This window comes from Jaculus jaculus, chromosome 12 (genome assembly GCF_020740685.1).
Source record: "Jaculus jaculus isolate mJacJac1 chromosome 12, mJacJac1.mat.Y.cur, whole genome shotgun sequence".
NCBI lineage: Eukaryota > Metazoa > Chordata > Mammalia > Rodentia > Dipodidae > Jaculus > Jaculus jaculus.
Genome location: NC_059113.1, coordinates 47,623,802 through 47,646,633, shown reverse-complemented (window position 1 = coordinate 47,646,633; position 22,832 = coordinate 47,623,802). Strand labels below are relative to the sequence as shown.

Genomic DNA, 22,832 nt, shown 5'->3' with positions numbered 1-22,832 from the left:
TGCAATAGTGGCACCTATGCTCTGGAGGAAACCAACTGCTCTCTAATTTGACTGAAGGCCACTCTATGGGAGGGAATCCATGCTTGGTACTGAAAACCTAATCAAAAGCCTATGACAGGGGAGGTCATGAGCCTTAGGAGTATAAAGTCTGCTCTTGTCTGGCTAAATGTATATATTATTCTCACCAAACTTCCCTGAAAGCACTACACTTAATGTTCATATTCATATATTACTGTTACTCTCACTTATGGTTAGAAAAGCTTCTCTTTTTAGATGGTGGTGACCACTGAGATGACCCAAAAGGCAACATAGTGCTGAGAAGAAGGGACAGAGGAGTGTCCACCACTGAAACACCTCTATCACATTCTCCAAGGCTCAGGGTCCAGTGCTGAAGAGGTGACAAAAAGAATGTAAGAGCCAAAGGAAGGGTACCACTCCTTACAATGCAACTGTCCAGATAGAAATTGGCCTGGATATCCAGGACCTCACAGTGCCTAGCAATACCTACACAAGACCCTCATAATAGGAGAAAAATATGATGACCTCAAAATAAAAGAGAGACTAACAGAGAGAGGGAGGGGATGTGATGGAGAGCAGAGTTGTGGAAGGGAAAGTGGGGGGGGGGGAAATATCATGGTTTATGGTCTGTAAGTATAGAAGTTGTCAATAAAATTAGATAGATAGATAGATAGATAGATAGATAGATAGATAGATGTCAAAGCAAGATGTTCCTGGAGTTGTTGGGGCACAGCCCTGGCAACCCTAACAAGCTAGGCATAGCCATCTGTCCTCAATGGACCAATTAAACAGAAAATAGTGAAAATCAGAAAAAGAAGGTCAATTCAATATGGTCATATGGAAAGGAGAACAGAAGGAGCACTGACCTACTCCTACATCCCTCTTGGAGGGGTCTAAGGTTTAAGACTCACACAAAGGGCATGACATATGCCTAGTTATGCAGTGTGGTCAAGCTGTGCCCACCCACTATCATTATTTGGGCTCCAGAGTCTCTTGCAAGTTATTCTGACACTTGAAAGAACTCTTTCCCCTCTGGATAAACCAGGGCTCCCCTTCTTTTCTATCTCCAAGCATGAAACTTTTATTTCAGTACTCTGATAACCAAAGGGAGAAGCACAAGTGTCCCTCCAGAAAGTCTTTATTCCTGCCAGGAGTTATGAGGAAGCTAAGGGTCCAGGGAGTGGTGGGCATGGGCCACCCTTCTGTACACACTGCTCTCTAAGTGAAAGTCCAACCTAAATTCCTTACTGTGTCCTCCTGCAGAACACTCCCCACTCCATTTGCAGCAAGCAGAGCCTGGGAAGAGCCACTCCATGCAGGTCACAGCTCACAAGGCAAAGGAAAGGAGCAGCCCATGCCTGGGGTCCCTCATTAATTGCTGCTGTTCTAAAGGAATACCTTTGCTTGTGTGCTAGCTTTGTATCTGGTGTCTGCCCTGCCCCAGCTAGGGTTGGGGCAGGAAGGGAAAGCTGATCTTGCCATGCTGCTTAGTTAAGCATTTCTGATGTGTAAGGGTTCTTGCACTTTACAACACCAGGCCACACCTTTAGGAAATTATGGACCACAGATTGCTGGAGACAACACTGAACCATGAGCATCAGGCTGGATTCTGTATCTACTGGCCAGGAATGACTTCTGAATCTCAGCAAGCACTCCAAATCCTGCTTTCCTGGATTCATGCAATCTACTGAAATATGCATTTGGAAGTTAATCAAGACATAAAAGTACCAGAATCCTTTTAATTGAATTAAAATGTCTTTCTTTCCACTGTAAGTCATTTCCCAACATCCATATGAGGTGTTTGAAGGCACAGGCTTTGCATTTCCTCTCTCCTGACCAGGATCAAGGAGCTGGGTTTAAAAGTGTTCTGGATGTTTGGAACAACAGCACAACCTGCTGGACACGTGTTCTAGAGCCATTTCTGACTCAGCTGCCAGACTTTGGAGATGGAGTTTCTCCCCTAATCTACACACTCCTTTCTCAATTCATTTATGAACTCGTTTGCTCACCAGAACGTGCACAATTTCCACCGGGAGCACAAGCACATCATATGCTGCATGAGTGCTGCTTCTATAGTATGTGTGTATGTACAGAGAATTAATAGCTGTGATGCATAAAGGGTTTAGGAGAGTGTAGGGGACTGTCCCTTTCCATGGCTTGAAAGTAGGGATTAAAATCCTGACAAACACACAGCCTTTCTCCATAGCTCCAGAATAAAGATCCTGAAGAAGCAGGGCAGCCCAGCCTGGGTCATGCGTCATCTCAATGGTAACAGAGCACTGGTGTCCTCCAAAGCCAGTCCCTCAAAGGACAGCTACAAATTAATCAAGAGCCATAGATTCTTTATGCTCTAATCTCCTCCTGGAAATTTATCCAAAAAGAAACATTGAAACATTACAGTCTGAGGAGATGGCTTACCTGATGTGGTGGTTTGATTCAGGTGTCCCCCATAAACTTAGGTGTTCTGAATGCTAGGTTCCCAGCTGATGGATATTTGGGAATTAATGCCTCCTGGAGGGGGTGTATTGTTGGGGGTGGGCTTATGGGCTTTATAGCCAGTTTCCCCATGCCAGTGTTTGGCACACCCTCCTGTTGCTGTAGTCCACCTTATGTTGGCCAGGGGGTGATGTCCACCCTCTGCTCATGCCATCGTTTTCCCCTGCCATCGTGGAGCTTCCCCTCGAGCCTGTAAGCCAAAATAAATCTCTTTTTCCCAGAAGCTGCTCTTGGTTGGGTGATTTCTAACAGCAATGCAACCCAGACTGCAACACCTGATAAGAGTACTTGCTGTGTAAGCATAAGGCCCTGAGTTTGATTCTTATGACCCACATTAAAAATACTGGGCATGGCAGTACATACCTGTGACCTCATTGCTGGTGGGGATGGGAGTAAGAAGACTGAAGCCAGCCTAACTAGAAAACCAGGAGCTCCAGGTTCAATATGTCTCCGAGAAATAAGATGGAAGAACCATGGAGGAAGACATCCGATCTCTTCCCTGGGCCTCTGCACACCTACACATCTGCACACACATATGGATATGGCACAGGCATGCTCATACACCATACATACTACACACACACACACCAAAAAGTAAATTAAAATAATAGAAGCATTCTAGAAAGGAGTGGGAGGAGGTGTGTCTTAAAAGCTATTACACTGGCATTGATGCTGTACAAATAAGAAAACAAATGCATTAAAACTGTGGGGTAAAAATATCACCACAGGCCTCAACATGACTACATAGGAAGCAGTTGCTAATAATACGTCTTCCTGCTAACCAGGAGGAAAAGCAGAATATAAACTTCAGGGTATATTTTATTGCAATAATGTAAAAAAGTATAAGAAAACAAAGATTGAGTGATAAATATCCAAATTAAAATAATAAGTGCTTGCACCCTGGAGTCACTGTGTCTGACTTTTAGTCAGACTTCCCCACATCTCAGAAGTGGCCCAGGCTCTCATTAGGGCACTGGAACCACCTCATACACCCTCCACACATTGGTCTTCATAGAACTTTGCTAGTTCTGTTAGTCTGAAGCAGTACTGTAATCTCATTTCACTTGACATCTTTCTAATATCAATGGATTTGATCATCATTTGAATTCTCTATGATTTACAGTGTTGTTTTGTTTTTTTTTTTTTTAAGTAGATTGGCCTCTTTAGGCTTTTCTCTTCCACAAATTTCTTTTTCCCATTTCCCCACCCAGATGTCTTTCCTCATTTTTAGTACGATTCCTGCCACTGTCTCCTGGTCAAAGCTGGTGAGAGGCTACCCAGACTGAAGGGGTAAAAAGCACTCACTCCTGGACCTAGATGTGGCAGTCACATTGCAAGGGAATGTGTAGGCGAGGAGGGAAAACTCATCTTTTCCTAATAAAAATACAAAGGGTCAGACAGAGCCTGAGTGCATAATTTAGAAATATACAGATTTCTGCATGGATGAAGTTCTCAGGTTTCTAGGACATATCTGTAAAACTGCAGCATTCCCACCACCCCTGGCTATCCTTTCCTCCCATTTGTTGACTCTTTCAACTAGGGTTTGGGGTGAAAGTCATTTTCAAAGCTGAAACTAATCTCTAAGAACAATAAACCCCTTTCTCATGATAGTTTTTCTACTTTTTATTTCCAAAACCCTTCCATTGGCTTCAAGGTAAAAGACGTTGACTTTAGCTCTAATTCAACTGTACTTTTCCTAGAAAAGGATGATCCCTCCTCCTTCAAAATGTTTAATTATTGGGTTTTAAAATATAAAATGTGGATAATGACTATTCCTCAAATAATACCTAGATAGTGGAGGTGTTTCTAGAATTTGAAATGTTGGGAGATGTATGGAATGCCACTAACTTCTCACCAATCATGAATAGAGTTTATTCCCAGTCCTAATTTCTATATTCTGTGTTCTTTGGCAAGAATCTTTTTTATTTTTAATTTAAGAGAGACAGACATAGAGAAAAAGAGGCAGATAGGTAGGGAGAGAATTGTCTTGCCAGGGCCTCCAGACACTGCAAACTCGAGATACATGCATCCCCTTGTGCATCTGGCTTATGTGGCCCTGGGAAATTGAGCCTTGAACCGGTGTTCCCAGGCTTCACAGGCAAGCACTTAACTGCTAACTCATCTCTCCAGCCCCTTGGCAAGAATCTTGGAGGTCAGATTAGGCAGAATCCTCCTGGTCCCTGGCTATAAATCCCCGCTCTTCCACCTTGTGTTGGGATTTGAGACCAACATCTTGCTCACTGCAAACCTCCGTTGCATGTCTGCAATGATGTGGTCTCCATAATGGCCACAGTCCTAAATCAGCCCTGTAATGCTTACAAACGCCAGGAAGATGCCAACACACCTCCCAGGGAAGGTATCTCAAAGCAAACCTTCCACTTCCACTTTCACTTCTCACACTTTGAGGCCTGGATTAACCAAGCACCTAAAGATAAGGTGGATCTTAACTTTGTTTATATGCAAGTAAATAAAGGGATGTGAGTGCAAGCTATCATTCCAGACTAGAGATCATGAGAAGGGACTAAAAGATGGTAAGAAGGAGAGAAAGAACAAAAGGAAACATACAGTACTACAGAAAGGAGGCTAAATTTGTGGCCAAGAGGGGCAGGGAAGAGAAGAGAGAAAGGAAACAAAAAGTGTTTGAAACACCATAATGAACTCTAGCTCTTTGTATGATAATAAAAACAATTTAAAAAAAAAAAAAGCTTGAGAAAAGCACGTGTGGGGGGGGGGTAGTTTGTGTGGGGCATATGTCCTCCACTATTTCAATAGAACACACACACACACACACACACACACACACACACACACACCACGGCTACAAGGGCTTAACTGAACTTACTTTCAGCAGCCATAAGACACTGACCACTTTGAGCGCGGGGTGACAAACCCACTGGCAGTGCTTTTCAGCCCTTAGGTTACAGAATCGCCCAGAAGATGATTTTGCCTGGGACGCCCCCAAGAAGAATCTGTCCGCCCTTCCCTGGTAGCAACTTGGCATGAGGCTCAGGTCAAGCCTCCCGCGCCGGAAACCTCCCCGCGGGGGGCGACGGGCAGGGGAAGGGGCGGTCGCCGGCGCCGGCGCTGGAGGTGGGGCGGCGCGGAGGATGCACGCGGGGCTCCTGGGGCTCTCCGCCCTGCTGCAGGCGGCCGAGCGAAGCGCGCGTGAGTGCAGTGCAGCCCCTCCAACACCCCACTCCTGGGTGCACCTGCCACCTTTCATCCCGCGGGCGCAAGCATGGTGGCCGCCCTGCTGACCAGCAGGGTGCTTAACGGATGCAAGATGCATGATCCCGCGAGGATGCACGGCCCTTCCCTCTTGCCTCCACCCTGCACAACCCTCTTCCCCAGGATGCATGATACCCTAAGGGGGCAGGATCCTCCCTATCACCCTTCCCTGCACGAAATTCTCCCCCTCCAGCATGCGCGCTACAAAGGACCCTGGCTCTCCCACCATCTTCACCGGCTGGGAAGCTACTGGCGAGCCAAAGCAGGGGAGGGGTGTCCCAAAAGACAAGGACTGCCCTTTGGGGCTTAGGACGAGGTCAGACAGCGGGTACAGGGGACACCTCAGTCCTGCGGGGAGCACTGCCCTGGGAGCGGAGTCTGAGGTACACGGCCATATTTTTCGCGCCTTTCGCGTTTGAACTGGTAAATCCGGGTGCCCAGGAAAAATTACTCCGCCCACTTCCGCCACTTTCGCTGCCGACCAGTCTAACCAGACCATCCGGGGAGGGGTAAGGGGAGGCTCCAGCCCGAAGGGCCCACGTCCGCTCCGTGACACTTTACCTCTTCTTTGCACCACGTCCCTTCACATCCCCTCACCCCCGCGCAGTGTTCCCAAGTTGCAGGGCGGAGCCGTCTTCCCTAGAAGCTCCAGGGCCCCAGTGCTCTGACCTAGAAGGGCTGAGACCTGCCAGGGAGGGCGTGGTTGCCGTAATGTTTATTTATCAGGATTCTTGGGGCATAAGGAAGCTGGACAGAACGTGGGACCAAGGAAGGAATAGGGGCTTCTCAGCACTGATCTGCTCAGCCCAGAGCTCTTAGGACTTCCAGCTGGGATTCACGGCACTGAATGCTTATGCCCGTAGCTATGTTCAGTGTTAATATTGGAAAACTCAAATAGTGTGAAAAGATCTCCCGGTACTTCTGTGTCTGGCAGGGCATCCTTGATCCATTGTCCTTGTACACAATACAGAAGGGAGTGGTGCCACCATAGGTTTCTTGCTGAAAAGCCAGGGATACTGTCATAAGCCATTAGGAAGGCTGAGGCAGAAAGATGGCAAGTTCAATGCCAGCTACAGTCACTTAGCAAGAAAGTGTCTCAAAATAAAAAAGTAAAAAGCAGGCTGGGAATCCATGGCTCAGTGGTAAGACACATGCTTAGCATGCACAAGATTCTGGGTTCAATACTCAGTAAGGCACAAGAAAGAGCAGGCCAACCTAACACAGAATGAACTGTGACAAGACAAGGCAGCCAGCCCTAGCAGGGAGCAACAGTGCATTCAAAGCAAGTGATCATTGAGCGGGGCGGATGGCGTCCTGCATGTTGCAGAACCCACATCACCAAACCGTCCCTGAGATGAGAGTTCACCCGTATGGCACATGTGAATAATCCAACGGTTCCTTTTTTACTTTACTTTATTTGGGGGGAGGGGTGTGTGCGTGTGTGTATGCACATGTAGTGCCCTGTACGCTTGACTCAGCTTGGTATGCTTTCCTGCAGTGGCTACAGGGGAACAGCAGGGGTCCTCCTTCATCAGTCTTCCACCCATCTGTACGTGAGCCAGGGTCTCTCCCTGATCCCAGGGCTGGCTGTTTTTGTGTGAGCTCTGGCAATTCTCTAGTCTCTGCTCCCCACAGGACTGGGGCTACATGTGTATGACCATGCCCAACTGTTTACGTGGGTCCCAAGGACGGAACTCAAGTGGTCTCTCAGTCCTCTTCAGGTCTTCGGTCCTGCACAGGAAGTACTCTTAACAGCCGAGCTATATCTCCAGCCCGAAGGAACTCCTTTTTACAATCAAACCTGGACGTGTTCATATCTGTCCCTACCGCCAGGGCGCCCCGCTGGTGCACCTTGCTGGTGGTAAAGAAAGGATGTTGTGTTGGTTGGTAAGGTTAGGTTGTTTTTGCTTTGTTTCATTTTCATTTTCGAGTGTTGTGTAGTGTGGGTACATGTGTGTGTGCATGTAAAGGCCAGATTGGTATTGGTGTCTTCCTCCAGCACTCTCCTTGACTTACTGAGGTAGAACCTCTCACATGAGCCCAGCGCTCACTGATTCAGCTTGTCTAGCTATTGAGCTTGACCAAGGGATTCCCTGTCTCTGCTTTCCCAGCACTGGGATTACAAGAGGCGTACACACACACACACACACACACACACACACAAAATGTACTTTACACTTAGGTGCTAGGGTTCAGACTTGCTCTCATCGTTTCACAGCAAGTACTTTATCCACTGAGCCATCTCCTCAGTCTCCCCAGCCTCCACTTTAAAGAGAAATGAGACAGTGCAGTGAACAGAGACAAGAGGACACAGGAGAGGCTCAGGAAATTCACTTGTCCTATAGGGCAGGAGGCAGGACACACCACATAGTCTCACATTAGGAAGCACACTTGATAAGGAGCCAAAGGAAGTAGGGACAGGAGCTTTTTGGGGGGTGTCCTTGGACAGGCAGGCAGGCCAGGGTAGACAGTTTGAGAGGGGCTTGTCTCTGTGGGATTTGGGCTATAGGTCCCCAGTCACCTGGCCCTGGGATGGATAAGTCAGAGGAGTGCTACTTCACCAGGCAAGTAGGCCTGAGAACAGAGGAAGCTCTGGGTTGGATAGTTGTGTGTCCCAGGTGTTTGGGAGAGAGGGGTTGTGTTGCCTGTAGGAGAGCACAGTATCTCTGCCATAAGAAAGATTTGCTAGATGTCAACACATTGTAACATAGAAAACAAAGACTTTACAATATGATTTCCCAGCTTCTCTCCATCCTTTCAACAGACAACTTGTTCTTTTTTTTCTCTCTCTCTCCCTCCTCCCAGGCCTCTGCACCATAGTTTATTACTTCACCACAGGACACCTGTTCTGGGGATGGCTGACCCTTTCTGTCCTTCTGCCTGGATTCTTGGTCCAGGCCCTGAGCTATCTGTGGTTCCGAGCAGATGGGCAACTGGGACGCTGGTGGTTAGTAATGCTGCATCTCCTACAGCTGGGCATCTGGAAGCGGTAAGAACAGCTTTCCCCTTCCTCCTCCAGACCATTTAACAGCACCTCCAACCTTAGTCCAGGAAGGTGGCATAGTTTTCATTAATGCAGACTAAACAGTAAAGCCCACATGGTGGCATTTTCCTTATGCTTTTGTGGAAGGAAAAGTGATTTGAAGTGGTCAGTTTGTGTATAAAAGGCATCCAGATATATGCCAGTCTGGTGCTGGAGGCTTACCTGTACTCACAAATTATCTCTGAAGGTAAGGTGTTATTTCTACCTGGAGTACCTGCCTGGAGCAGTGAGTTTGTACAAACAGCACATTTCAGCACTTGACTCTCTTATAATCTCATAGGGTTGAAGAGAGTTTTATAAAAAGAGAATAAATCTGGAATCAGATTAATGAAGCCTATAGCTCAGGTACTTATTAAACCTCAGGTGATCAGAGTTTGAAGGGCATTCAAGGAGCCATAGCCAACTGCTGCTCTTTTCCCCCACCCATTGTGGACCCAGGTTGGAGTAGAAGAGATTCTGCAACTTCCCTAGCCTCATGCCCCCCAGAGCAGGGCTTTCATTGTCTCAGGGAACCAAGAACCCACTTGTGGTGGCAGAAGTTTCTCCCAAGCTATGCCTATGTCTAGGCTGAGTGTTCCTCTGAAAGGACAGGTCTGTTCTGCTAGTGGGAAATAGTAGACATCTTCATAGGACTGAGGACTGCCATCCTCCTACCTCTCTGTCAGTCCCTAGTCAGGCAGTCAGTCTACAGGGTGAAATCTCAAGGACAGACAGCATCTTAAAAGAGTGGACCAGGGCTGGAGAGATTTCTCAGTAGTTAAGAGAGGGGCTCTCCGGCCCACATAACCCACGTAAACAGCTGGATGTGGCCACATGCCTTTAACCACAGTTCTACAAGGGAGAGCAGAAACCAGGGAATCGCGAGGCTAGGGAAAAAACCATAAGCTCCAGTTTCAAATAAGAGACTCCAGCTCAAATAAGAATGGTGGAGAGCTGGCTTAGTGGTTAAGGCGTTTGGCTGTACAGCCTAAGAACTCATGTTTGATTCCCCAGTACCCACGTAAGACAGATGCACAAGGTGGCGTATGTGTCTGCAGTCTGTTTGCAGTGGCTAGAAGCCCTACTGTGCCCATTCTCTCTCTCTCTCTCTTCCTTTTTGTCTCTCTCACTCTCTCTGAAAGAAAGAAAGGAAGGAAGAAAGAAAGAAAGAAAGAAAGAAAGAAAGAAAGAAAGAAAGAAAGAGGGATGGAGGGAGGGAAAAGAATAAGAAGGAAGGAAGGGAAAGAAGGGAAGAAAGGAAGAAAGAAAGAGTGGAAGAGCAATGGAACAGGATGCCTATGATCTTCTGTTCAAGCCACTTCAGGCAAGAGCCCCCATAGCAGACAAACGCATGGGATGCTACAACGGCACATACACATGCCTACATCACACCATATCAATGGCATACACACAAGCAAAAAGACAGAAACAGAAAAAAACAAGTGAGCCAACTTCAGCATAAATATTTATGGTTCGAAAAGAGAATTAGACAATTTATTCACTAGAGGGGATCATTCCTAATTATTATCAGGTGAATACACCTTCCAGAGATCTAGGAGAGCCCTGGATCCCTGCCCAAGACAGTTCCCTCTTCAAAAGAGTGCTATGATAGCGGCCCCAATCTGATCCTGATTCATGCTGCTGGTATTGACAGTGAGCTGCACCCTCTTGTCTTCCCTTAGGCTCTCAAAATCTTCATACTTGATGCCATAACTTTATGGTACATACTTAAAATTAATATGGATAAATAAAGAAAGAAATGAGGGAAAAACAGAATGTGTAGTTTATTTTAAAAAGTCAAAGGCCTGTAGAGATGGCTTGGCAGTTAACGGTGCTTCCTTGCAAAGCCTGACTACACAGAGTAGGTTCCCCAGTACCCATGTAAAGCCAAATGTGGGCTGGAGAGATGGCTTAGCAGTTAAGTGCTTGCCTGTGAAGCCTAAGGACCCCAGCTCGAGGCTCGATTCCCCAGGACCCATGTTAGCCAGATGCACAAGGGGGAGCATGTGTCTGGAGTTCGTTTGCAGTGGCTGGATTTCCTGGCATGCCCATTCTATCTCTCTCTATCTGCCTCTTGCTTTCTGTCTGTACCTCTCAAATAAATAAATAAAACCAGATATACAAAGTGGCACATGCATCTGGAGTTCATTTGCAGTGGCAGTAGGCCATGGCATGCCCATACTCACTCCTTTTGTCTTCTCCGCTCTCTTTCTCTCAAATAAATAATATTTTTCAAAGAGAAGTTAAGGTGACAGTAAACATAATGTATAATTTTTAGATGACAAAAATATTTAAATAAAGAAAATTTAGGGAAGGGGACAAAATGTTCCAACAGGAGATAAAGCCAGAATGTAGTTTTTAGAAACAGGCCACAGATTTGCCTCTCAGCTTCCTGACAGTCCACGCCAGCACGTAACTCTGTAGTGTTTCTGAGATCACAAATTAGCCAAAGCAAAGAAATCTATCTCCTTAGGAAAAATTTTTTTAAGTTAAAAATACTTTCTCACTCTGAAATTAGCACAGGCCTCTCAAAATCCTGTTGGCATTGTTTGTTTGTTTGTTTTGTTTTTCAGGGTAGGGTCTCACTCTGGTCCAGGCTTACCTGGAATTGACTAAGTAGTCTCAGTGTGGCCTCGAACTCACGGCGATCCTCCTACCTCTGCCTCCCGAGTGCTGGGATTAAAGGCATGCACCACCATGCCCGGCCTGTTGACATTAAAGCAAATCTTTTTCAAAATGCAGTTTGGTAAAAAGCACCTGTAGGGGGAACCAAAACTGTTGTGTTTTGAACAATCCTGAACTTGCAAAACAAATCACTAGCATTAAGTAACTTGTCATGAAATGCAGAAGAGTCTACTAACAATAGGAAGATCAATACCACATAAACTTCCTGAGGTAGGGTTGCTTATTTTACAATGTAAGGATTTAAAACACTGGTGTATTCCCTAATTCCAAGTCATAGAGACTGTATTAATGTTAAATTAATGTTCAAGAGGGCCTGACATTAGTGATAACTTGATTAAACAAAGGTACATATTCCTTCTATTTTAATGTTTTGTTTCCATTCTAATGATATATGGTATGAGTATTTTTGATGTTTATTAAGCCTGTAAATCCATTAAGAACCTTACCACAAGAGGATGTAAACTTACAAAACTTTTCCTCAGCATGCATCTCAACTTTGCAGTATTTCTGTTTTAAATTAATTAATTTATTTATTTATTTATTTGGGGTGGGGGGCTTGTAAGACAGAGAGAGAGGGGGAGACAAGCATGTCACAGCATGCATGTGGAGAGCTGAGGACAACGTTTGAGTTGGTCCTCTGCCACCTCTTTTAAGGCAGGGTCTCTCGTTGTTCTCTAGGTGCTTCTGGGAAGTTCTCCTGTCTCTGTCTCCCTTCTTGCTGTAGCAGCAGTGAGGTTACAGCAGCCAGACACAACTTCTGGCTTTTACTTGGTGCCCAAGGATCTGAGCTCAAGTTCTCAGAGTTGTGCAACCAGCACTTTATCCAGCGCCATCTTTTCAGCCCAGGAATATTTTCTTTAGCAGATGCTAAAAATTCAGAAAAGTAAAGTTGAGGCAAATTTTAAGGGCATTTAAGACCAGCTTAGCATGGGTAGTAAGAATTTAATATTTAAGGGTGTATGAACCATATCCTTCATCCATCCTTGAGCTGTTGGCTAGCTCAGCTCTTATTATCTCCAATAATATTTAAATGAAGAGAAGAATCGCTTCTCCAAGTGTGGGTCCAAGACAGGCTAGTCTCCTTGTGGTGGATATGCTTGGCTTTTTACTTAACCTGTTAATGAGGAAAGATGAGAACTTTCTGAGAAACTTAATTCTGAAGACCTGAGTTAGGTTAGGTCATTTATAAAGCCTCAGTTTATAGCATAGGCTGCTCTTAATACAAAACGGAATCTTGGACCATCACCAGCACAGCTCAGCATGCTGGGTATCTATTCACTCATATTTAATCATTTCTATGTGCCCTAAGGGACTGTGGACACACATAATTAAGTTCAGTCTCGGAGACTGACTTAGGAACAAAGCCTAAAACAGTGTTGTCAGGACAAAGAGAAGAGTGCTGGGGGTGCCTGGGGGTCATCATCATGGTCTAGGAACTTATGAAATACACATATTTTGGGGCTGCAGAGATGACTTAGCTATGCAGACCACTCACGCACAAGCATGAGGTCTTGAGAGGGCCTGAAACTGCCCAAGCTTGAATCTCCAGATTCCACAAAAAAACAGCTGGGCATGGCAGTGTGTGCCTGTAACCTCAGTCCTACAAAGGGGAGCAGAGATGAGAAAGACTCCCAGGATTGGGGGGGCAGGTAGGGGGACAGTAAGCTCTACTACCAGTAAGAGACTCCTTCTCAAATAAGAACAGGCAGAAGAGTGATGGAGCTGAACACCTAACATTCTACTCCAGCCACCACAGACAACTGTCCTCTACCACAGACGAGTACATGGGTTGCTACAAGGGCATATAAATGCACATATACCACACACACACACACAGAGAAGCACTATCACAGCAGACTTCTCATGTTTTTCCAAATTCTTGGGGTATGGCAGGTCTACCCTGAGTCTGAGCAGATCTCCAGGGGATCCTGGCACTTCCCAGATGCCCCTGGTCTCAGGCAGTGTTGGTACTTCTGACATTGGACATTACAGGGGCCCTGCAATGGTATGCAGGCTATCAGGGATGGTGTGCTTGGAAAGTAAGGAGGGGTTTCGGAATACAGTAAGTTCTAGAAGAGAGGAATGTGCCAAGACGAAAGCTCTGGATGGCAGATGGATGTGGATACTGGATTAAGGAGCTGGCTTATGCACTGCAGGTATTGGAGACCCAGAGGATGGGGCAAAGTAGCTCCATGGACAAATCAGGCCCTTAGAGAGAGTCGGGTACAGTAGGCCTACAAGCCAGGGCAGAGTCTTTGAATAGGTGGAGTGCATGTCAGGACCTAGTGACATACCCACACACCTTTCACCTCACCTCAGCTTTCCTAGGCACTTCCCCTGGAAAAACAACTCCCTGTGTTCTCAGCCCGAATTTCTCTCTCCATAGTGAGGTCCTGGTGCCCCAATTCAGAAGACCTAGCCAAGGGCTAGGGCAATGCCTTCATGGATAAGGCACTCACTGATCAAGGAGGAGTATCAGAGTGTGATCTCCAGACCCCATGTAAAAGCTGAAGCCATGACGGGCTTCTGTAACCCAGCACACTGACTCTGATGGTGAGATGGGAAACAGAGACAGGACAATTTTCCAGAAGCTCATGACAAGCATGGCAAAAACAGCACAGAGAGAGTCCAAAACAAGAACACCTTCCTCAAAGAGGTAGACAAGTGAGGATCAATCTCAATGTTATTCTCTGACCTCTATACAGGGACCATCATGCACATGCCTGAACTCACATATGAACACACACAATATAAATAATAAAATAAAAATTTGAAAAGAAGAAAAGAACCTAGCCACACTCCCATTCATCCTCACTTCTTGTAAAGGAAGCTGGTGATTTGGCCTCAGAGATTGTCTTCCTGCCTGGCTCCAGCTTTGGGTTTCCCCAGCTCTTGCACTGTTACATGGACCCCATTCCATTGGCCCTGTTCTAGCCCACTAACCACACCATGGTCACCTTAGCTTTCTGTCCACAGCTTTCCCATTGTCCTCTCCAGGAAGCCCTCCCTGACCACCTTGCTCTTTCTCATGAGGGTTCCATTCCACCTCTACCTAAGATGCCCTTCTGATACATTTTCCTTTATTTTAAGCATCTTTATGTGCATGTTTTCTTTCTACAACTGAAACCCAGGCATCTAAAGGACATCTTTTTGTTTTTAATTCCTCTGTTGTCTGTAACAAGTCAAAGCCCAATAACACATATTGAACCAAACAAGCTCCTGGGATTGGGGAGCAGGGGAAGAGGAAACTACCCCACTGAGGACAAATGACTCAAGACTAAAAGGAAAACTGTAGTCCGCCTTCATATTTCATGTTGTTTCTTAACATTAAGTTGGTGTCAGGCATGATGACTTCAAAGACCCACTAAAAAAATCAGTCCTCTCCAGGATGCAAATGATGAAAAAGGAAAATTATTTTTTCTAAGCATCTTTGCTGAGCCCTCAGCACCAGGAATGAAGCCATTTCAAAGACGACCCCCGCCCCTCCTGCTTGGACGTGGTGATGTTGGCTGAAGATCAGCCCAGCTTGTCATCTATGGTCTTAGAGCTCTGCTGTGCTGAGTTTCCCAGGCTGCCTTCCAGGTACTCCTGGCTCTGGTTCAGGACTTGCTATCTCTGAACTTAGTTGGGACCTTCATGAAGTACTCTATTCATGTTCTTCCTGATAGTCCTGTCTGCTGTACACACACATCCATTCACATTCACATAAACACATCCATACACATGCACACGTATACATGCATGCCCATGTATGCATGTGCACAATGAAACATGTATTGTGCATTCACTACATGTGTATGTACATTCATTAATGCACCTGCATGTGCCAATGTACTCTATATGTGCATATATGTTCCCATGCAGCACATGTACACATATACTTGTGCACATTGTACATGTGTGACATGTATGTGCACATGCATTGTTTGCCCAATGCTGTGTATGCACGCTCATACATATACATGTGCTATGTGTGTGCACATATATACTCACAAGTACTTGCATGTGTGTGCACTGTATGTGGATACTGACACATGTGCACACATATACACATGAATATATATACATATGTTTGGTGTGTATGTACATATACAAATGTACACATGGATGTATGCATATGCCACATATATACATGGATGCACACATTTGACCCATATCCCAAACGCAGCATACATGCCCCTCCTAAATTCATTTTTCTAAAGCAAAAGCCAACTCCCATAGGAAGAAATTGAGGACCCTGATGTCCCTAAATGAAATCACATCAGCCCTCAGCTTCCCTGACCCATCCCAGCCACCTGAGTCTCTTTCACCTCCTAGTGAGGCCCTGAGACCCTTCCCCTTCCCCATCTGCTCTTGGGGGTTCCCAGTCTCAGGGTGCCAAGACTTCTACACTCTGAAGCTGAAGATGGTTTCCTCATCTCTGTACTCTAAAGTGCTGACTTGTCCATTACATTTCAGCTGACTTTCTGGAAAATTCCCATTCCAGGAGACTCTGAGTGGGGATATAGGTCAGGTTATGAGCATCCTTTGCGAGGCTCAGCTTGGTTCCCTTGCCCTGCAGCAACTCCACCCTCTCCTTCCTCAAGGCTTCCAGTTGTGGGGACAGTGATCCACAGCAGTCTTGCTGAGCACATGAGGTTCAGGGCACCGTGTTTGAACTGACATCTGCATCTCAGAGCCAGAACCTGGCAGCACCCCAATCTCCAGATGGCACTGTTGGATACAGAGGATACCTTGAGAATGAGAATGATGATTGCCTCTGTATAAAAGAGGATGTCGTGTGGAGGCTTTCACATCCAGCTTTGTGTCATGGCGCTTTTGGCTCTTCTGCAGGCACTGGGACACTGCGACCTCTCTGTGGCAGGGAGGAGAGACTCCCCGCTGGGGACAGCTGTGGCTGCAGGAGGCTGACCTGTTAGCCCTCCGGCTCCTGGAGGCCCTGCTGCAAACTGTGCCCCACCTGCTGCTTCAGGCCTATGTTTTCCTAGCCTCTGACTTCACAGACATTGTGCCGGGTAGGTAACTTTCAAAATGGGGCTTAATCTGGCCTCTTCCCAGGGGACAAGAGCATGTGCTTGGGCTCATAAGGCCTGGTGTTTCCTTTAATAATTCCCCTGCTTGAGAGAGTTAGGGCACCCCATGCTCACTAACTCAAAGTAGGGTTACAGTTGGCATTTGCTTAGGGACTGGGAGTTCACAGAGAGCTGACTTTGGGATTGGTGTCTAAGATCAATCTATAAGACACAAATTGAGCACGCACTTTAAAACACCTTGGGAGAGCTGATTCTCAGGAAAATCAGTTTATCCATCCCTCCTGTGTCTGTTCCCATCGCAACTGGTGCTTGTACCCAGGAGCCCTGTGGAAAGCACAGCTGAGACAACTTGCAAATGCTTTTCCAACTCCCATTCTACCCAGCGCCCTGCATTATCCTAGTATTTTTTTCTCTTTCTTTCTCTCCCTCCTTACTTTCCTCCTCCTCCTTCTCACCTTCTTCTTTTCTCCTCTTTCCTCTTTTTTCCTCTTTCCCACTTGTACTCGTGTAAACTAAATTCTCAGAAGATGTGGCTGCATACATCTGGATATTGCACAATATGCATATGTTCGTGTGCCACGTATTTGAGCATATGGTTCATGTGTGTGTGCATACACCTGTACACACATGCTCACATGCACATATGTATTTGCTACACATATATGTGCAGACACACGTGCATATGTATTCACAGATCCTGTGTATTCTTCCATTCTATGATTGAAATTCCCTCATGTGGAGGCTGAAGAGATGGCTTAGTTGTTCAGGTGCTTCCTTGAAAAGCCACAAGACCCAGGTTCAACTCTCCAGATACAAGCCAGATAAATAAAAGGTGGCACATGCATCTGGAGTTCATTTGCAGCAGCAGGATGTCCTGGAATGCTCATTCTCTCTCTTTCTCTCTCAAATAAATAAATACAAGTAAAATATTTTTAAAAGACATCCCTCATGGGCTGGAGAGATGGCTTAGTGGTTAAGCGCTTGCCTGTGAAGCCTAAGGACCCCGGTTCGAGGCTCGGTTTCCCAGGTCCCACGTTAGCCAGATGCACAAGGGGGCGCACACGTCTGGAGTTCGTTTGCAGAGGCTGGAGGCCCTGGCGCGCCCATTCTCTCTCTCTCCCTCTATCTGTCTTTCTCTCTGTGTCTGTCGCTCTCAAATAAATAAATAATTTAAAAAAAAAGACATCCCTCATGTTGGATGAACAGCAAAGTACACTTGAGTAGAGCCATGCTTAGGGCTCTGTAGGACCTGCTACTTGTAGACAGAGTTTAGACCACACAGATTAGAGGCCCAGGGCCTGGGACTTTTTCAAGGGCATAGAAAGGGCATTCCAGCCCTTTTGCTGGGAAAGGGCATTGAGGACACTGGGCAGTAGAAACATTCCCTGCCCCTCCTGTGTAAGCATGACTGCTTTTTACAGAGTTACTATGTTACCTAACAGAAAGGAACTAGGTCAGTAATACACCCTGGTGAGCTGGATTTCAATAAGAATTTAGGGCTAGAGAGATGGCTTAGCGGTTAAGCGCTTGCCTGTGAAGCCTAAGGACCCCGGTTCGAGGCTCGGTTCCCCAGGTCCCACGTTAGCCAGATGCACAAGGGGGCGCACACATCTGGAGTTCGTTTGCAGAGGCTGGAAGCCCTGGCGCGCCCATTCTCTCTCTCTCTCCCTCTATCTGTCTTTCTCTCTGTGTCTGTCGCTCTCAAATAAATAAATTAATTAATTAATTTAAAAAATATTTTAAAAAATAAGAATTTAAATGTCCTAACAAAGAATTGGTAAGAGTAACTCTTTGCATGTATGCTTTGTTCAATTCCCAGGGGTCAGTACCCTGCTGTCCTGGTCCTCACTGTCCTGGACCCTTGTGTCCTACACCCACTTCCTGGGTGTCATGAAGCTGGGCCACTACAAGATGCTCTGGGCTGCCCTCTTGAGCCAGCAGCTCTGGAGGATGGGCATGCTGGGGACCCGTGTGCTGAGCCTGGTGCTGTTCTGCAAAGTTTACCGTGTGTGGGTTTTGGTGGTTGGAGGTAAGTGGAGCTTATTCCCTGAACACTTGATGCATAAAAACCATCCCAGAACCAACTCCATCACAGTCACCACTCCTGTTCCCCAGTCCAGGTCTGTCTCCAGCTGGGCTCAGCAGAGACTCTTTGCCGAGATCCTCCCACAGCCACGCAGGAGAGCAAGCCTCTGGGTTCCCAGGAGGCCTCAGCAGGCTAGGGACATGGACATGGCCTCTCTTCAGCACAGTGTCCTAGACACACCTTTGGCAGCCGAGGATTCCAAGAGCATGGAAACAGAAAGTGCCAGACCTCTTAAAAGACAGACCTCAAGCATACTCAGCCTTTTGCTCTGGCTGTGCTGTGCCCATCAGAGCAGTCCTGGGCCACTCAGATCAATGAGCACAGTGATCCTGACCTCCATGGGTGTGCAGCCCAGGCAGGAAGAGAGGCTTGCTCGTTCTTTGGCAATACACTACCATAAGATAGGCACCCCAGACACAAAAGTCTGTTCTACATCATAGGTTGAATCCTTCCTCTAGAAAAGCTGTCACACACAGGAGAGAGGGAGGTATGAGTCTAATGGCCCTGACCACACAGGAGGGAGGTATGGGACCTATGGCCCTGAGCCTGAACAAAAATACACAGTATATATGTGATGCTGTTTATTACCTCCAAAGCCCTCTGCTTCCTTTGAATATTGGACATTGTCTGGGCTTCAAGTAGGACAGTTCTACAGAACCCCAGCCTTCTCTTAGCCCAGAGGCACAGATAGAAGTGATGACCGGGACTCTGTCTGGCCTTGCAGTCTCCTGAATGGGGCTTGTGTGTTCCTGCCAAGGACAGCATTCTCCTCTGGTCATCAGTGAATGCACTTTGCGAGAAGGAACAGTGTACTCTTGTTTTAAGAGAACTGGGGACATTGAGAAATATTTGGCCCTTGGCCCCAGAGCAAATGTTTAATACAGTTATTGGCAGAAAAGAACATTTTCAGAGGAGGGGGAAAAAAAACCTGTGTTCCTTAAAAGAAATTAATTGCATTTTATTCATCCATTTTAAAATCCAGCTTGTGTTCCAGAATATTATGCTTCTTAAAATATAAGAATAAAACCTCTAGCTGGACCACATGAAGTACTTCCCTTTGGGTGTGGAGATTTTGGCTTATATAGCAACACTCTAAAAGGAACAGATAATTTTATAACTGCCATGTTAAGCACTTTCTGGAAGTAGATGAGCCCTGCTACGTAATGCCTGGTGCATGTTACTGAAGGCAGTCTCTGTTTCCTCTTCTCCAAAGTAGGTCAAATGCCCTCTGTCCAATGCTCCGGGGGGCGGGATAAGACATGCAAAAAACACAAGGGATGGCCCTTGATTCTCTTCTGGGTCTTAATGTTTTTTGGGGGGTGTTCAATTCTTCCCTGCTCCACAATGTCCCCAGGTGCCCATTGGCTGGTGATGACCTTCTGGCTTGTAGCCCAGCAAAGTGACATTGTGGAGAGTACTAGCCACTGGAGGCTGTTCAACGTGCTTGTGGGGGCCGTGTATATCCTCTGCTACCTCAACTTCTGGGACAGCCCTTCCAGAAGCAGGATGGCCAGCTTCTACTTGGCAAGTGGTGGTGGTGGTTTTCTTTCATCCTAGTGGGGTGGGAAGTGGGTACACACATGCATGTGTGCATGCACACTTATCGTATCGAAGTAGCCTAATGTGTAAGGAGAAATCCTAAAGAACCATGACAAGCTTTGAAATTAATAACCTAACATCCATCTGTTAGCACATCATCACTGTGGCAACGATGGAGGTGTATATGGTAGCATCTTCTCTATGTTATCCACTAGGCATAATGGTAATTTAGCTGGGCTATGTCACATGCATTGTAGCCTTGATAACCAATTGCTTTTATTAGCATTATAGCAAATACCTTCCCATTGCTGGGACAAAGCACATGACCAGAAATAGCTAGTGGAAGGAAGTGTGTATTTCAGCTTAGTCTCAAAGGGAAGTTTCATCATGGTAGGGAAAGCATGGCAGAGCAGGAGCTGGACATCACACCTTGTCACATCAGCTGGAAGGAAACAGCAAAAGTGGGCTCCTAGGGCTAGAGAGATGGCTTAGCAGTTAAGGCACTTGTCTCTGAAGCTTAAGGACCCAGGTTCTATTCCCCAGTACATATGTAAGCCAGATGCACATGATGGTACGTACATCTGGAGTGTGCACCCTCTCTCTCTCTCTCTTCTCTCTCAAATAAATAAGTAAATAAAGCATTATTTTTAAAAAAGAGTAAGGGGCTGGAGAGATGGCTTACTGGTTAAGCACTCACCTGCAAAGCCTAAGGACCCTGGTTCGAGGCTCGATTCCCCAGGACCCCATCTTAGCCAGATGCATAAGAGGGTGCATGCATCTGGAGTTCATTTGCAGTGCCTTGGAGGCCCTGGTGTGCCCATTCTCTCTCTCTCTCTCTCTTTCCCTCTCTCTCTCTCCCTCTCCCACTTTCTGTGTCTGCTGCTCTCAAATAAATAAATAAATGAACAAAAAAATTAAAAACAGTATTTTTAAAGAGTAAGCTCCTAGTAGACAAGGGGACTAAACTATAAAGTCCCAAGGTCCATCCCCAGTAACCACCTCCTCAAGCAAGGCTCCACCTCCTAAAGGCTCTACCACTTTCCCAAATTGCCACCAGCTGAGGACCAAATATTCAAAACACACAAGCCTATGGTGGACATTTCAATCAAACCACCACAGGCATTTATCACTGAGTTCCAGCCATGGCATTAGAAACAGTAGTGGACTGATCCTTGTCTTCAGGGTCCTTCTAGTTCAACACAGGAAATTGCTACCCATGTTTTTCAATTCATAGTATTCTTAAGTTTATACCTATATAACCAAAACACAAGGCAGACTATGGATAATGTCAAGAAAGACTCATCTTAGATCTTAGGGGATAATAATAAAATCATCCTAATGATGGCTGAGATGTGAGCTTGCGGACTGTCTTGCTTCACCTGTTCATTTTTTAACATGCTAGAGAGCCTGGCTTACCTTCTATCATCTGCCAGAGGCATGTTTATCTCAACATATACACAGCCCCTGCTACGGTAGAAATAAAGTAAAGACTAGTATGTGAGAAAGCCAGCTATAAGGACCCACATTTACCCAAATCAATGCCACCATTGTGTTCAGAGAAGCAATGCTATTACAGTCCTAGATGAACACCACAGCAAGGGGAGGGCAGAGGCTGTCCAGTCAGGGAAGGCTTTGCAGAGGTAATGCTGGAGCTTTATGTGGAGAGATGAGCTAGGGTTACCTGAAAAGAGGTTGGGAGGGGTCAGAGTACCTCAGGAGAAGAGACGGAGGCAACAATAAAGACCACAGAGCACCAGGGAGCCCGAGTGGTGCTATTAAAGAGACAAAGCTGGGCTGGAGAGATGGCTTAGCAGTTAAGCACTTGCCTGTGAAGCCTAAGGACCCTGGTTCGAGGCTCGGTTCCCCAGGTCCCACGTTAGCCAGATGCACAAGGGGGCGCACGCGTCTGGAGTTCGTTTGCAGTGGCTGGAAGCCCTGGCGCACCCATTCTTTCTCTCTCCCTCTATCTGTCTTTCTCTCTATGTCTGTCACTCTCAAATAAATAAATAAAAATTAAAAAATAAAATAAAATAAAGAGACAAAGCTGAAGAAAGTCGGATTGTCACTGGTCTGTTGTGAAAGGGAAGAAAGTCTCTGGAAAATGAACTCTAATTTGTGCAGAGATGAAAGGGAGTTTTAAGAGAAAAGGGGAGGTGAAATGGGGTTGTTAAGGGGATTGGAGCAAAGTCAGAGAAATGGAAATGCACAAACAGTGGAAATGGTGGGCTTAGGAACTGTCCCACCTGGATTTGCTAGCTGGCCCTTGTCAGGAACAGAAACCGACATCTGGGTCTATAAATGACAGGAAGCAGGGGTCAGTTGAGAACAAGGTGCTCACCAGACTGGGGAGTGACCTTGAAAGCTTATGTTTCAAAGACATGCTCTTGGGACCTTGAGAGGACAATTCTGGGGAGGTGGGAGAGTCATATCTGAAAGGATAGAGAATAGTTCAACCACTACAATGAGAGGTGAGGGTCCTGGTTAGCTCTGAGCAGATTTTTTTTTTTTTTTTTGAGGCAAACCCAACAGACTAGTGCCTTTTTTTATACAAGAGAGACAGACAGACAGAATTGGCACTCCAGAGCATCCAGCCACTGCAATCGAACTCCAGACACGTGTGCCGCCTTGTGTGCATGTGCAACCTTGCTGGCTTGCATCACCTGTGCATCTGGCTTAAGTGGGACCTGGAGAGTCAAACATGGGTCCTTAGGCTTCACAGGCAACC

General features: G+C 46.3%; 1 protein-coding gene across 3 annotated transcripts in view; it reads left to right on the top strand.

Annotated features, from left to right (window-relative positions):
- Positions 1 to 5,615: 5,615 nt before the first annotated feature.
- Xkr5 (XK related 5) overlaps positions 5,616 to 22,832 on the top strand; it is a 30,842-nt gene continuing 13,625 nt past the window's right edge. Inside the window, exons 1-5 of one of the 3 annotated variants that reach the window (XM_004663166.2) lie at positions 5,616 to 5,679; positions 8,548 to 8,731; positions 16,283 to 16,464; positions 18,302 to 18,511; positions 19,923 to 20,092. In XM_004663166.2, the coding sequence (XP_004663223.1) occupies positions 5,622 to 5,679; positions 8,548 to 8,731; positions 16,283 to 16,464; positions 18,302 to 18,511; positions 19,923 to 20,092 (804 nt within the window). In that variant the 5' untranslated portion in view covers positions 5,616 to 5,621. The remainder of the gene's footprint in view (positions 5,680 to 8,547; positions 8,732 to 16,282; positions 16,465 to 18,301; positions 18,512 to 19,922; positions 20,093 to 22,832) is intronic. The other 2 variants (XM_045131945.1, XM_045131946.1) reach the window with 2 other exon arrangements.